At 28.4% G+C, this 15,446-nt stretch overlaps 3 protein-coding genes across 6 annotated transcripts; 2 read left to right on the top strand and 1 right to left on the bottom strand.

The window, feature by feature from the left end:
• Window positions 1-46: 46 nt before the first annotated feature.
• Window positions 47-4,893, top strand: flr (actin-interacting protein 1 flr). The gene is made up of 13 exons (XM_033341776.2): window positions 47-205; window positions 1,110-1,231; window positions 1,317-1,407; window positions 1,499-1,646; window positions 1,715-1,882; window positions 2,094-2,262; window positions 2,346-2,474; window positions 2,570-2,674; window positions 2,741-3,061; window positions 3,130-3,249; window positions 3,339-3,497; window positions 3,859-4,009; window positions 4,126-4,893. The coding sequence occupies exons 1-13, from the start codon at window positions 190-192 to the stop codon at window positions 4,233-4,235; spliced, it is 1,809 nt and encodes a 602-aa protein (XP_033197667.1). The 5' UTR covers window positions 47-189; the 3' UTR covers window positions 4,236-4,893.
• On the bottom strand, window positions 4,633-9,409 carry LOC117160774 (uncharacterized). 2 transcript variants are annotated; one of them, XM_076627927.1, is made up of 5 exons: window positions 9,267-9,357; window positions 8,917-9,134; window positions 8,182-8,374; window positions 7,906-8,082; window positions 4,633-6,033 (listed from the first exon to the last, which is right to left on the bottom strand). In XM_076627927.1, the coding sequence occupies exons 3-5, from the start codon at window positions 8,362-8,364 to the stop codon at window positions 5,365-5,367; spliced, it is 1,029 nt and encodes a 342-aa protein (XP_076484042.1). In that variant the 5' UTR covers window positions 8,365-8,374; window positions 8,917-9,134; window positions 9,267-9,357; the 3' UTR covers window positions 4,633-5,364. The 2 variants fall into 2 exon arrangements, with proteins under 2 accessions (XP_076484042.1, XP_033197668.1); XM_033341777.2 differs by lacking the exon at window positions 8,917-9,134 and having other exon boundaries at window positions 9,267-9,409.
• Window positions 9,410-10,441: 1,032 nt separating this feature from the next.
• On the top strand, window positions 10,442-15,382 carry LOC117160771 (pancreatic eIF-2alpha kinase). 3 transcript variants are annotated; one of them, XR_013061884.1, is made up of 14 exons: window positions 10,442-10,749; window positions 11,300-11,423; window positions 11,495-11,669; window positions 11,757-11,913; window positions 11,992-12,166; window positions 12,238-12,499; window positions 12,594-12,707; window positions 12,806-12,989; window positions 13,054-13,159; window positions 13,255-13,460; window positions 13,557-14,289; window positions 14,356-14,700; window positions 14,786-14,976; window positions 15,130-15,382. XR_013061884.1 is itself a non-coding variant. In XM_033341772.2 (13 exons), the coding sequence occupies exons 1-13, from the start codon at window positions 10,625-10,627 to the stop codon at window positions 14,891-14,893; spliced, it is 2,805 nt and encodes a 934-aa protein (XP_033197663.1). In that variant the 5' UTR covers window positions 10,442-10,624; the 3' UTR covers window positions 14,894-15,382. The 3 variants fall into 3 exon arrangements, 2 of the variants coding, with proteins under 2 accessions (XP_033197663.1, XP_076484030.1); XM_033341772.2 differs by having other exon boundaries at window positions 12,603-12,707; window positions 14,786-15,382; XM_076627915.1 differs by having other exon boundaries at window positions 14,786-15,382.
• The last annotated feature ends 64 nt before the right edge of the window (window positions 15,383-15,446 follow it).

Genomic DNA, 15,446 nt, shown 5'->3' with positions numbered 1-15,446 from the left:
GCTGTATAGTTATTCGCCGATCTTGTTTCAGTATTATCAATGCTTCAGCTAAATAAGGCAAGGGCGGAACAAGCATTTCGATGGAAAGTGTGTGGGGGGGAGACAGAGAAAGATACGAGGGAGGCATTGAACCGATTCCCATTGTTGAGTTTTTTCAAGTATTATTTAAAAGAAAGAAACGGAATAAAAATGTCCTATGAAACAAGTAAGTGACACCTACAGATTTTACCTATTTTTCGTGTATCACCGACAACTTATTACCCTGTATTTTGTGTGAATATCGAGCTATCCAATTTTCCGGTCTTATCTCGAGCCAAATCATAACACTTGAAGTGCATCAATGATTCACATATGTATGTAATGTCACGATTGATTGCAATTAAATTAATTATCAATTTTTTTCAGATACAACCATATATACAGAACTGATTATTCATTAAATCACCGGATTTTTCATTTTTTATTTTGTACAGTTTTACTGTACCGTATCATGAAGTAATTGTTTTGCATTTCTTGCTTTAAATATATTTGCTTTTCTATCTAAATTGGCGTAATTATGCTTACGATAACTGTAGCTTATCAGATCGAGTTCAATTTACTGTGGTGTATAGTATGAAATAGAACGAAAAAATGAATGGTTATAATATGAAAATAAATGTTGACATTGAAACTTAATTATAAATTGTACACATAATTAAATTTCCAAAAGGAAATACTATAAGTTGTAATTTTTAAACAAAGACTACAAATATATTTTAATATTTTGAGGATAGTTTTAAGCATTTGAATTATATTTTTATATTATTTTTAATGTAACTTTTTTAATTATGTTTGGTTGTATTAATTAACTTTTGACCAAAAGTAGATTTTTTTGGGAATGTAGAAAGCAAGCAATAACTTTAGGCCAAGATACAGTTTTCATACCTAAAATAATTTGAAATATTGCATATTGGACTTATGCCAATGAATCAAGGAAGTATATTTTAGTTCTCATGAGAAAATGCATTCTATTATACAATTTTCAGATCTTATTACAAATAACATGCTATAAGACCTTTTTTATATTAGTCTCATATTAAAATATTAGTCTTAATTTCATATGTTTGCAGAATACATATTTGCTACACTACCCAGGACACAAAGGGGACAGCCTCTTGTATTAGGAGGTGATCCTAAAGGGAAAAATTTTTTGTATACTAATGGTAACAGTGTAATCATTAGAAATATTGATGTAAGTATAATATATAAAATAATATATTCAAGTCCTATATGAAATACTAAAATGCAATGTTATCTTATTCATTTTTTATTTTTAGAATCCAGCTATTGCAGATATTTATACAGAACATTCATGTCCAGTCAATGTTGCAAAATATTCCCCAAGTGGGTTTTATATAGCATCAGGTGGTATGTACAATCATAGATAACTATTTATAAAAAGATAATATATATAAGAACCCAATATAGACTTAAAAATTTATATGATTTTTTATAATAGATCAATCAGGCAAAGTACGTATTTGGGACACTGTCAATAAAGAACATATTTTAAAAAATGAATTCCATCCTATTGGAGGGCCTATTAAAGACATAGCATGGTCACCTGATAATCAGCGTATGGTAGTTGTTGGAGAAGGAAGAGAAAGGTAAATAATTTATAGCTCTAGTATGGTTTTAATTTTAGTAACAACTTTATTTTTATATATAAATTTAGATTTGGTCATGTATTTATGGCGGAAACCGGTACATCTGTAGGTGAAATCTCGGGCCAGAGTAAGCCTATTAATTCATGTGACTTCAGACCTGCTAGACCATTTAGATTAATCACAGGAAGTGAGGACAATACTATTGCTGTTTTTGAAGGACCGCCATTTAAATTTAAGTATGTATATGAAAGTTAAATGGTTTAATATAAATTGGTAATAGTAAGTTTTGTATGTAAGATTTCCGAGTATAAGCAACGTCTTTGTAAAAAGAAACATTTTATTAACAATCAGCTTCGTCACCCGCAAATCTTAAATAAAAACTTTATGTATTTGAGATATGAAAATTTTGAAATTTTTATTTAAATAATAAATTTATGATATATGCAGAATGACCAAGCAGGAGCATACTCGATTCGTTCAAGCTGTACGTTATTCGCCTAGTGGTAATTTATTTGCATCTGCAGGATTTGACGGGAAAGTATTTATTTATGATGGTACAAGCTCCGATTTAGTTGGAGAAGTAGGATCTCCAGCTCACCAAGGCGGAGTATACGGAGTAAATAAATGAAATCATTTAATGCCAAATTATTCTAAAGATAATGATGTACTCATTTTTAACATTTCTTCATAATCTCACAGGTGGCTTGGAAGCCAGATGGAACGCAGTTATTAACTGCATCTGGTGATAAAACGTGTAAACTTTGGGACGTAGAAACTCGCTCATTGGTTAGTGAATTCAATATGGGATCAACAGTCGATGATCAACAAGTATGTAATCCTTTAATTTTGCGATACAACAAACAATCGATAGCGATTTTGAAAAAATAAAAGTAAAATCGGTAATAAGATCAATTTTCTTTTAGGTCAGTTGCCTTTGGCAAGACAAACATTTACTATCTGTATCTCTAAGTGGCTTTATTAATTATCTGGATGTTGCTAATCCTACGAAACCTCTTAGAATAATAAAGGTAACAATAGTACCCATAGTAAGGATGCTTTTATAGGATGAATTTTTAATTTTTGGACACTTCTAGGGCCATAATAAACCAATAACAGTATTAACTTTGAGTCCTGATAGAGGTACAATTTATACTGGATCTCATGATGGGTATATTACCAACTGGAATGCAAAAACGGGAGATAATGACCGTGTCCAAGGTCACGGACATGGAAATCAAATTAATGGAATGAAAGCTACAAAAAATTTGCTTTATACCGCTGGTATCGATGATACTTTAAGATCGGTTGATATTGATACAAACACGTATACAGATACAGCTATAGTTAAACTGGACTCACAGCCGCGGGGTCTAGATATTTACACAGATCTAGCTGTAATTGCAACCGTTCGCCAGGTAAGATTATCATTTCATTTTATTTTAATTTAAAAACTAGTTAAATTAACAGTAGGTGTATATTCTAGATAACAGTTACACAAGATGGACGAAAGGTATCAAATACATCAATCGATTACGAACCATCTTGTGTGTCAATTAATCAAGAAAATGGTGATGTAGCTATAGGAGCGACATCAGACAATATGGTATATTTTTTTTTAATTTATATATAATTTTGTAAAAGTTAGTAAAATAGTAGAAAATATAGTGCATTGATTTCTTATGTAATTTTCAGATTCGTATATATACCTTATCAGGTACGAATCTAACTCCGAAAATGGAATTAGAACATTTAGGTACAGTTACAGACGCTGCTTATAGTCCTGATAGCAAATACTTGGTTGCTTGTGACACAAACCGAAAGGTGGTTCTTTATACTGTACCAGAATACAAGGTAAAAAAAGAAGTGTTTGTTTTATATAATTTATACAAACCTCAAATATCTTTGAAATTCATACATGTCGCTTGTACAAAGTTGCAGAAAAGGTGTTACCTGTTTTCCCATTTAACCTTCATCACTTAGTAGATTATTAATATATCTCACGCTTTGAACGCATATATTGTAATTAATATTTACCATTAGCAAAATATTGTGATTGCTATATTGTATGTATTTACATTAATTTTTTTGTAACAATTGCTCCTCCTAAACGCTTGTTGGATTTTTAGAGGGTGAGTAAAGCTTTTCGCTTGGAAATAAATGTTGTCTGATCGTAATTTAATTAAAAAATTATTAACGAAATATAACTTTACAGCTTGCGCACAATAGGGAGTGGGGTTTCCATAACGCAAGAGTGAATTCTGTAGCATGGTGTCCTAATTCAGCTATGGTTGCAAGCGGTAGTCTTGATACGACGATCATCATTTGGAGCGTAACAAATCCAGCAAAACATACTATTATTAAAAGTAAGTATACATATATAATCTCCGTTTTTTTGTAATGTTATTTTATTTCTACACTTGTCATACTTTATCTCAATGGAAGAAAATGTATGCGATTGTAAAAAACAATTTTGTTTCAGATGCTCATCCTCAAAGTCAAATAACACGTTTAGTTTGGTTAGATGAGGAAACATTGATTTCAGTCGGGCAGGACTGTAATACTAAAATATGGCGTATAGAAAAGATTTAATTAATGTTTTTCTGAAGATATGTTGTTTTTCCTTTCTAAAAGAGCTTAATTTTTTGAATGCATTTTATTTATTTTGTAGTCATTGAATAATATTGTATATTATTTTTGAATACGATTTTTCGAATAAGATTGATTAGTCTATATTACAATCATTTACATTCGGTATATTGAAATAATCAAAACAAGTACATACTATATACAAACGAAATTGCAACAATATCTCTTTACATTTTTGCGCCAGTGTGAATTATAAACAACAGTTTTTTATACGACAGGTATTTTTTAAATATTTACAATGTAATGAAGGAAACATGCCCTTTTTTCTGATTCATCGATTTTTACTGGATGATTTGTAAAAAGTATTAATTATGAAAAAAAATCATCAAAACAGAAAATGTCTGTCTAACATCTACTTTGTCTTTATTAAAACAGTGTAACGATAACAAGAAAACAGTAACAATTCGAACACTAAGGGTTTCGAGGAACGTCATCACGCTTTAAGTTATTTGTACATTTAAAAACAACATAATCAAGATCTTACTCGCCTTATTCTTAATCAGTCTAGTACTGAATATTTCTTAAAAAGATGAGGTACGTAAGTTTCTCATATTAAATCCTTTCCTAATGTATTTTCATATAATAAAATATTCAATTCTTATATTCAATTGCAACATTTAAGTATTAAATCCAAAAAAAAAAGAAAGAAATAGTTAAAAGGGATCATATAAGTTGGAAAGTAGTCTTTATGTATCTTCATTTTAATCCATTACACGCTATAATGGACTCCTTTCAACTAAATAAATAATTGTACAGAGTATGTACCACTTAAACAAGGAAGCATTTTAATAATTTTACAATAAAAAATCAATACTTTCATATTGATTCAACCTTCTTTCAAATTATAAATCTATTAAAAGATATAAACATATCTAACAATAAATAACAAAAAAAATCAAGAAATGTGTAACTAAATCTTCAACTTTTGATTTATAACCATTTTCTTCTCCCCCTTTTTTTTTAGTTTTTTAGTCAATAAAGTATTTAAGTCAAATTAAATAGCACAAAATTTATGTTTTAAATAAGATGTGTCTAAAACAAAGGGTATAATATAAACCAAGGTATCTAGTTTCTATGATTTCGGTGTACTATATCGTGAACGTTTTTGTGACGATGCAACTGGATGTCTATAAGAAACATGTTTTCTAAGCGCGTCTCGTGATCTTGATACGTGTGAACAAGCTGTACAGCTGTACGAACTGTTACTGTGTGTCTCCATATGTACCCGCAAATTATATTGATTACTTAATTGTTTTCCACAAATAAGACAAGTGACACTAGATTTATTATAATTCTGAGAAGTTCTACTGCCCACAGACGTTGTCAAAAACTTGAAATTCGCATCCCAAACAGGAGGAGGCTTTATATCTTCCACAGGAGTAATTTGATCTTCTAAAACAGGTGTGCTCTCATCTATTCCAGCTTCCGAATATGCTTTCTCAGCATATTTGTTGGTAGAAGCATTAATGGAAGGAATACTGACTTTTTCTCTTTGATTTAACTTCGCATTAATGGAGTAATAAGGCTTAGTCTTCACACAATAAGATATACTTTCTTGATCATTGAAGGGTTCTTCCATGTTCTCAGCTACATCTGTATCTAGAACCGTTTCTAAAGGTTCTCCACCGCTTATGACACTGTCTTTATTTTCTTTTTTTATCGGCGTTTCAGCTAATGTTTTCTCCTGCAGTTGCGTTGGTGAAGGTTGAACGTATAAACCATTATCATGTCTTGAATTTTTCTGTAAAAAAAAGCCAGGGGAAGAATGTATCGTAATTGTAAAAAAATTGGAATATTAAAATTGAATTAATATAATTGAATTCCCTTTATCTTTCATATAATTACACTTTTACGTTTTATCAAGTATTCCGAAATATTCCTGTTCTACCTAGCCTCTAAGATTAAAGATCTTTTAATTATAAGAAAGAATTGAAATTTAATTTTTTAATTTTTCAAACACATCTTTACAATTTTATTTTTGCAGTAAGTTATTCTGTAGAACAATTTTCATGCACTGCTTCCTTTATTCACTTGTATTTTTCTTTTCTTGTATAGAAAATAGGACTGTTAAGTATTTATACATTAATTCTAAATTTATTAATTCTAAATTTTTGTTATAATCACCCTTGACTAAAATATGAAGCATTATTTTAATGCAAAAAAAGATACACAATATGTAGAAAAGAGATTTAACTGTTCTAATATATCTACTGAAAGTTTTAGTCATGTAGAGAGATTTTTGGATAAAGCTATTTTATACCTGTAAACTCATTCTATGGGGAAAGGTTCCATGGGATGCATCCACTTGCATTTAGTTGCAACACACACAACGATCTTGATCTCGTGGATATCGTTTATATTCATTATCGTTCCTTCGATGCACGCATGAACATAATATGTGTAGTAGGTAATTCCTTCGTGTGATACTTCTTGAGGAACGACAGTGAATGTATTTAAGTGACCTGAACAAAACAACACGATCAGAGGGTAATATAAAGATTAAAGAAGGGAAAAGCGAATATGCAACTAGCTTTAGAAATTACTCTGTTGCAATTCTGTATAAAGGAAGAGGTATTTTATTAATGTCTATGTATTATTTTTGCAATGTTTAGTTGTTTATGTTTATTATATGTGTGAATGTACCATATTATATAGTAAATGATGAAACAATCAACTTTAATTAAATTAAATAGAAATGATAGACATCCTTTGAACAAAAATTTTTGCTTTATAAAATAATATGATCTTTGAAAAATACCAATGAGCATAAAAATCATTTTGTTGAGCATTATATTAAATTAACAAGTATTAAATAATTGCACTTACTGAATATTTGAACAAATTCAATCAACAAGTCATTAATATTGACATAATTATTATAAGTGAAAGTGTAATTTTGTCAATATATAAATAAGTCTACATGTTTTTGGAAAACAGGTTACAAGGAAATTACAATTATCAGCAAGGAATTGCTAATGTTTAAGGCACTGAAGAAGATACATGCTTTGTTATGTATGTTTTTTACAATTCACACTGAGACAAGCTTCACCAGATAAGGAATAATGATTTATCAAATAATACTATTACCTGTCCCTATTATGTAATTAATAAACAATAATTAATTTAATAAAATTTAATAACAATTAGTGAGTAACATTTGTTTAAGAACCAGCTGCACATAGTGCTATTAACATTTCTAAATTAATTTGACAAAAGCTAAATTCTATTCACAGTTTTAAATTTTAAGATAAGAATTTTGTATCCAACTGAAAATTAATCATCAAATTTTACTATCCATATATTACCACATTTTTCTACACTTTAAGAACAGTTAATTGCATAAAAATTACATTTAAAATGCAGTCATGCTACTTGATGTATAAAGCATTAATATAAGAGGTTTGGTAGAACAGTCGTGAAAGAAAAATAGAGAAGAATATAAATTTTCGAAGTTCAAAATATGCATTCAGAAAAAAAATTTATATGTGTACATTAAGAAATTCTTACAGCGCAATATTAACTACAGTACAAACTTACCAATCCAAAATGTTTTGTGTAACCATTGCTTTGTATTTTTACTATATTAATCAAAAACGTAGATGAATTTCCTTACCCCAGCTATATCAGCTAATCCACGAATATGTAAAGTATCTGCCATAGCCAAAAGTGCAGGTAATTGCTCTTGATAAATATTTACTTCACCATTATACATAAATGTGACAAGTGCACATAAATTTGCATATTCCATTCCTGGTAATACAATTACAGGATGTTGCAAAGAACTTAAATCCTAAAAGTTGATTCATATAATTTTTGTTGATTAAGTTTAACAAAAAAACAAAAGGTAAAAAAAGAAAATGTTTAGCAATTTAAAAAATGCATCTAATACCTTAAATAATTCTTTAAAGTAGTAACTACAAGCAGAAAGGATAATTTTATGTGCATGTATGTGTCTACCACCAGCACTTAATGTGACATCTGTTAAATAACCACCATCAAGCAGTTTAGGAAGAGAACTCAACAATGTATTTTGAAAATTGTGCCATCGTAAACAAAATTGTTGGCCCTCCATGTTTTATATACTGTAAACCAAAATTGCACAATCTTTTAAAATAACATTTCATATTTTACAATGGTTACATTATCATACATATAGAATTAAACAAATTTAATAATTATTATTTGTTCAACATAATTTGCAAAATTCCAAAATTTCCAAACATAACGATTAAGCAGAAAATGAAATTTATAATTAGACTGTGGATTTCTATGCAAATTTATATTTTTATGAACACAATTAATAAAGATTTATTTTCTTTATTTAAAGCTATAACAAGTATTTTACTGTAGATATATTATATATTCTGTATATTTTTGCATCTTCAAATTTCAATATACATAAATGCATAAAAATCCGCTCTCTATTTATGATATAATCATAAGACCATAAATTACACAAACAAAGCTATCTTAAAATAAAATAAACATCCATAACTATGAACAAAAAGTTACATAAAGTAGGTACAAGAATACTATATTTTTCTATACCATCTTCTAATCATATACATATATCTTTACTGAAAGAAAAAGAAAATAATTAAATTAGAATATAAGAAAATTGAACCTTCAAATGCACAATGCACCGCCTTAAGAAGGTTATGTGTCCAAAACTGTTAATAAAAGATGAAAAAAATTTGGTTGTAAATCTGATTTGATCTATTTGCGCCGGACGGGATGGTAGTTGGGTTACTGCTGGTAGAGCAGTTCAAGAGACAGACAATACTATTTATTTAATCAGGCTGCAGGTTCCAGCCAAGTCTATTATTGTACTTTCAGGTATGGCTGGAGGAAAGAACAAATATTGACTCGCAATTCATATGAAACAATCAAACATTTTTACCACTTATCATTCTTATAATAATTCGTCAACGTCACCGAATTAGAATTAGAATTCTACGCGTCACTTGTTCTTACCTCGATAAAGATTATTTGATAAAATCGCCAATGATATTCTTTACGAGACACTTCACATCCATTTGGCAAACTTCGCCATAATCACCAGTAACGTAGAAAAAGTACAGTAGCCTATTCAACGTCGACATACACTGTCACCTATCGACATATTACAGAAGTATTCGAAATCATCGCTGAAAAACACGAGCAAGAAAATGATTTATTTGATTATTTCTTTTTAATTATTATTTCTTTTTATTATTCGCTTTAGTGGATCATCTTCTTTTATTCATTATGAATATTGATTTCTAGTCTCCTTTATAGATATGGCTTTTTTAAATTTTGCCAGTAATGGACATTACAAAATATTTAATTATAAATACGGGATTTGATATCTGATAAACTTACAGAAAATTATTTACATATGTAAATAATTAATTAAAAGGTATTGTTATACTACGTTATATGAAGTGTAGAAAATTTTGGAATAAATGGATTTTGAATTATTAAATTAAAAATATTATATTAAAAAAACTATTCGTTTTTGTTATCTCCATAGCCTTTTTAAATTTTTTTTATGAAAGAAGAACTAACTATTCTTATATTATATGAAATCTAGAAAATTTTTAAATAAATGGAACTTAAATTATTAAATTGAAAATGTTATATTTAAAAAAAGAAAAAAATTAATAAAAAAATATTCTGTACTCTATATTTTTATATCTTAAAATACTATACAATTTTCTTTATGCAACATGTATATAATTGCGTTTTAGAGAAAATTTTTTTTAATCTCTTAATTTTATTAAATTGTAATCTTTATAGAACATTTGTAATACAATTCATATTATGTACCTTTTAAATCCCTTAAATTCATGTTGTTTAATAAGAAAGATTATTTTATATCGTTATAAATTATATTATTGACTGATTAATAGTTTTGCAAATGCATTTGTACATTATATGTTTTGCTGATTGATGTGAGGTATTTCTAAATATACATATTCTTCTCTGTTAATCTCTTTAAATCTCTTCCAGTCTCTTTTTCTTTGAATTCATATCACTCTTTAATTCCTTCATTTATATCATTATTATTACTTATGAATAACGTAATTGAAGATGTAAACAATATTTTAAAATATTTAATCATATGCTATTTCTCTTGTATGTTATTTTGCACGTATGCACAGGTGAGATGGCGCTAGAACTTATGTTTTTTGCGATTTATCAGTTTACCATGATTCGTTGTTGTATGTTGAACGAGCAATATCTGGCTTATTTTTATCGTAATATTCGATAAAAATATTATACGTATTATATTTTAGCGTAAATGTCAGAGCAAAATGTGTTTAGTTAATCAATCGCTTCGAACTTAAAAGATGTCTTTTACACACTTATGGAGACTAACACTTCATTTGTTATGTATAATTTCATTCAGATTTCCATTCATCGATAGCGGCGATATCAAACAGTTAACGTTTTGTGAACAGAAATCATCTCGCAGGTAAATAAATACAAATTGCTTTGTGCACATATTTAATGTTGAATTCAATGTACCTGTTACGCATATTTGTAATTTGACCAACATTACTTGAATCAAAATGAATGATAACACCGTTCAATTGTTGTACACCAGCCCATTAAGGTATTTATTATATTATGGAGTGTTTGTATGAACAAATACCTGAAATGATTAAAAAATGTATATGCTTATTAGGTACCATGAAATTTTACTGCGAATTACTTTTTACACTTGTAAGAAGACGTAGAAGCTTTATTATACTTTACTGTATCACTTTTAAAAATACTTTATTTATGGAATAAATTATTATTTTTATTAATTATTGAAACTTTGTAAAATATGTCATGTAAAATAAACACAATCAATCAAAAAAGAGAATTTTATGTTATATAAAGGAGAATTATATTCTGAATATTGTACTACATTCTATTACATAATTTTATTTTTATTTTATTTTATTATATTTGTAGATAAAGCATCATATTATGTATTCAATGTAATAAAATATAATTTTTTATATTTTTTTTTGCAGTTTGTTATTTGTAAGTACGTTGGATGGGAAGATATCTGCCTTAGATGCTAACAATCTTGGGGAGAAACAATGGACATTAGAATTTAATGAACCTATGCTATCATCAAATATTCATCATAGAGAAGTAAATAAATATTGAATATATTTTACATTTTTAATATTATGGAGAAATATTAAACTTTCTTTTTGTTATAGCTTAATAATAATGGAAAATGGGTTCGTCTAATTCCATCTTTAAGTGGTGGATTGTATCAATTTGATGAAGAAAGTTTAGAAGCAGTACCAGTATCTGCAAGCCAGTTGTTGCATTCATCTTTCCGTTACTCTGATGATCTAATATTCTCGGGTGGTAGAGAAGTAAAATCATATGGTAAATATTGCTAATATGTATCTATAAATAAATAATTAGTAATATATAAAACATAGAAGAGAAAAATGAAATATGTATTCTTACTAGGTGTTTCAAGCATAACAGGGAAAATTTTATATGAATGTGGTATCAGTGGTTGTATTAACATCACAGATGGAGAAACATATATCAAACAAGAAGTGATCATTGTTCAAAGATTTCAACAAACTGTAAGAGCAGTTGAACCTCGTACTGGTATTGAGAGGTAAATTTCATAAAATATAAAATTCATCAAATGTTGTTAATGAAAAATATTATATTAAATGAATTTACATTGGAATAGATGGAACTTCAGTGTAGGGCAACATGACTTAGTACTTGTTCCTTATTCTGATATGTATTGCCAAAATAAAGTAACACCTCATAGTTTAGATATTGAAATTAAAGTTACTGTACCTGATGGTTTAGTTTGGGCTGTTAATAAGAATGACCCTACCGTGAAATTGTGGCAATATAAGGTAATTTAATTAATTATAGGAATAAAATATATTTGCTAAGCTGTACTGATTACATATATTGGTATTGTTAGTTTGATTCTCCAGTTGTTACTATATGGCGTGAAGATGCAAGTACAAAAGGCAATGGATATAAAAATTTGAAGGAAATTAATTTATTTGATAGTACACAACGGTTTTGGAGTACAGATTTTTCAGCTAGTCCAGCACTTTATTTGGGCATGCACAACAGGCAGTTATATGTACAAGAAAATACAGAACTCTATAAATCATTAGATGCATCACCAAGGTATATGCAGCATACGAAATATCCATGGCATCCTCACCCTGCTATTGGTATGAGAGCTTGGTTTTATCCTTCATTAAATATGTCTACAAGTATAATATTATGGTAGAACATAATATATCTCAGATAATGTAATTAAACAAGCTCTTCCAGATCATTCAATAAACAATAATAAGGAAGATGATGTATTATTTGAAATAACTGATGCCCAAAGCATCACTGCATTATCAGTTTTATATAATTCGGAATATGTAAATGGTATATACATATAAAATATTAAGATTTTGTTAATAGTAAAAAACAGACTCATACTTTCAATATTTGGCATTAATTTCTTTGATACAAATTTTTTTTAGGAAATGGATTTTATTTGTATTCAACAGATCAGTTAGAATTGGACAATAACAAACAATGTAATCATACTACTTCAAATTTGATGGTTATCAAAGAAGAACGGAAATCGTTTAAGGAAAATAATACTCAAGGAGAGGATGAGGATACTCCTGTTCAAATTATCATTGTATCATTATGGTATTGGTGGTATGTAAAATGAAATAAAAAAAGGTATAAAATATTAATTCTTAACCTAAAATCTTTTCAATAGGAAGGAAGTTTTAATAATATCTATTACTACTGCGATTTTATTAAATTTTATGTTGACACAACGTCTATTAAATGCTACAACAGTTGCTAAAGATGCAGCGTTTCCGGTAAAGAATATTATAAATCTTTTTAATATTATAAAGTTTAAAAATATTGATCTTGAACATGAATTAAAAATATTTATATTTATATGGAATTTTAGCCTTTAATAGTTGAAAGACATATAGAGACAAATAAAAATAACCAACCTACTGATGAAAAGGAAATCGATAATTTTAAATCACGTTATCTCACAGATTTTGAACCAGTGGATTGTTTGGGAAAAGGTGGTTATGGTGTTGTTTTTGAGGCAAAAAATAAAATAGATGATTGCAATTATGCTATTAAAAGGATTGCTCTACCAAACAGGTATAAAATTCTACAGTGTGATTTGATACAGTACAGTCAAACATGAAAAATAAGTACAACCAAATTTACAAGCTCTTCCTTTGTTTTGTTCAACAGTACATATTCAAGAGAACGTGTAATGCGAGAAGTAAAAGCATTGGCTAAATTGGATCATCAAAATATTGTAAGGTACTTTAATGCATGGCTCGAGTGCCCACCCTTAGGATGGCAAGAAAAACATGATCCTCAGTGGATAAACAAGATTACATCGCCAAACTTAGATTTTACTTCAGAAGAAATTCATATGGAAACAAAAATGAATAATTCTGTTTGCATTAATGTCAATCAGACTGATCAATCATCGATAGATAGTGCTTGTGAGGCCTATGAATTGAATAATGATTCGAATGACGATTCCTTTATTGTGTTTGTAAAATCCCAATCAGAAAGTCAGGATGAAAATCTTGTTAGTATCAGTAACTCTACTACTAAGAGTTCTAGTTCATCTCATTCCAGTAACAGAGTTGAAAAAGTAAAGTCAAAAGCTACTAATCGTTCATATTCTGAAAGCATTATATTCAAAGACACTGGCAGTAGAGTGCCAGGAAAAGAAGTGAAGAAAAAACGCCAAAGATCATTTTCTTTAGATCTGAATAATAAGTCGAATACACGTAAATCTCCAAAAATGTTCCTTTACATACAAATGCAATTGTGCCAAAGGTTAAGTCTCAGAGAATGGCTAAAAATGCAGTCAATACGAGATTATAGTCGTGTATTAAACATATTTCAGCAAATAGTTGATGCTGTGGAATATGTTCACTTACAAGGACTTATTCATCGTGATTTGAAGGTAATCTGAAATAATATTTTATTCCGCGAAAGTAAAAATTGTTGTCTTAAACGAAATGAATTTCAGCCTTCAAATATATTTTTCTCTTTCGATAATAAAATAAAAGTTGGAGATTTTGGCCTTGTAACTGCAATAACAGAAGGTTACAATGAAGCTCATACTCCTTCAGAGAACGAAGACGTTACATTTAGAAATAATTTACATACCGCATATGTCGGTACTCATCTTTATATGTCTCCTGAACAAATAAATGGTCAGGGCTATAATTATAAGGTCGATATCTATTCTTTAGGAATTATTTTATTTGAACTCCTCATTCCATTTGTTACTGAAATGGAAAGAATTGTTGCCCTTATAAACTTAAGAAAGTCAGTGTTTCCAAAAGATTTCAGTAACGATTATCCGGCCGAGGTAAGGAAATCATATAGTGTATCCTTAAATAATCTTAATTTCTGTTTTGGCTAAAATATATCAATTGCAAACATCTTATTTTTAGTACAATTTGTTGAACATGATGTTAGATGAAAATCCTAGTAAAAGACCTACAACATTAGGCATTAAAGCAAAGCCACCATTATTAAATTATGAAATAGCTAATAACTAACTGAGGACTCAGTATAGATGAAGATACAAAATTGCATTTTGAATTGTCTCAATTAACACAACATTCTTCTGTGATTAGTAATGGTAATAGTGAATCCTGAGAAACAAATTGAATAATTATATTCTCATAATTAGTTGAAATATAAAAAAAGATGTAGCTATACGTCCTGTGTAATGTATTTATATATTATCTTATATTTTTTAATATTATTGTAAATTTTAACGTTATGTTAACAGGGGTACTTGCTTGCCTTGTTTTATTATAAAACAGCATTTATTCGGAATTACCTGAACGAACATCAATTCACGTAAACAATACAAAGCGTGAAATAAATTTATGATTTTTTGGTAAAGATTCATATATTGGCTGTTTTGTCTTATATTAAATAATTGACACTTGCAACATTTTTTGCTGTATTGTCTTTAAACTGTAAATATAAGCTGCCATCACTGTAAGACAATACTTGTATAAATATATTTTTTATATTAATTTGTAGCATCTAAATATTTTCCTACAAAAGTCGTATTATTTCATACTACTGTGACTTAGAGAA

The sequence above is a fragment of the Bombus vancouverensis genome, chromosome 1 (genome assembly GCF_051014615.1).
Source record: "Bombus vancouverensis nearcticus chromosome 1, iyBomVanc1_principal, whole genome shotgun sequence".
Taxonomy (NCBI): domain Eukaryota; kingdom Metazoa; phylum Arthropoda; class Insecta; order Hymenoptera; family Apidae; genus Bombus; species Bombus vancouverensis.
This window is presented reverse-complemented; position numbering and strand designations above follow the sequence as displayed.

Excerpts from the sequence above, each read along its gene's own strand:
- LOC117160771 (XM_076627915.1), top strand. The coding sequence starts at position 10,625 with ATGTCTTTTACACACTTATGGAGACTAACACTTCATTTGTTATGTATA. Across the intron at positions 11,670-11,756 it reads TAGAGAAGTAAAATCATATG|GTGTTTCAAGCATAACAGGG; the intron begins GTAAATATTGCT and ends TATTCTTACTAG. Across the intron at positions 14,701-14,785 it reads GTAACGATTATCCGGCCGAG|TACAATTTGTTGAACATGAT; the intron begins GTAAGGAAATCA and ends TCTTATTTTTAG.
- LOC117160774 (XM_033341777.2), bottom strand. The coding sequence starts at position 8,364 with ATGGAGGGCCAACAATTTTGTTTACGATGGCACAATTTTCAAAATACA. Across the intron at positions 8,083-8,181 it reads ACTTTAAAGAATTATTTAAG|GATTTAAGTTCTTTGCAACA; the intron begins GTATTAGATGCA and ends ATCAACTTTTAG. Across the intron at positions 6,034-7,905 it reads GATTAGCTGATATAGCTGGG|AAAAATTCAAGACATGATAA; the intron begins GTAAGGAAATTC and ends TTTTTTTTACAG.
- flr (XM_033341776.2), top strand. Across the intron at positions 1,232-1,316 it reads TAATCATTAGAAATATTGAT|AATCCAGCTATTGCAGATAT; the intron begins GTAAGTATAATA and ends TTTTATTTTTAG. Across the intron at positions 1,408-1,498 it reads GTTTTATATAGCATCAGGTG|ATCAATCAGGCAAAGTACGT; the intron begins GTATGTACAATC and ends TTTTTATAATAG.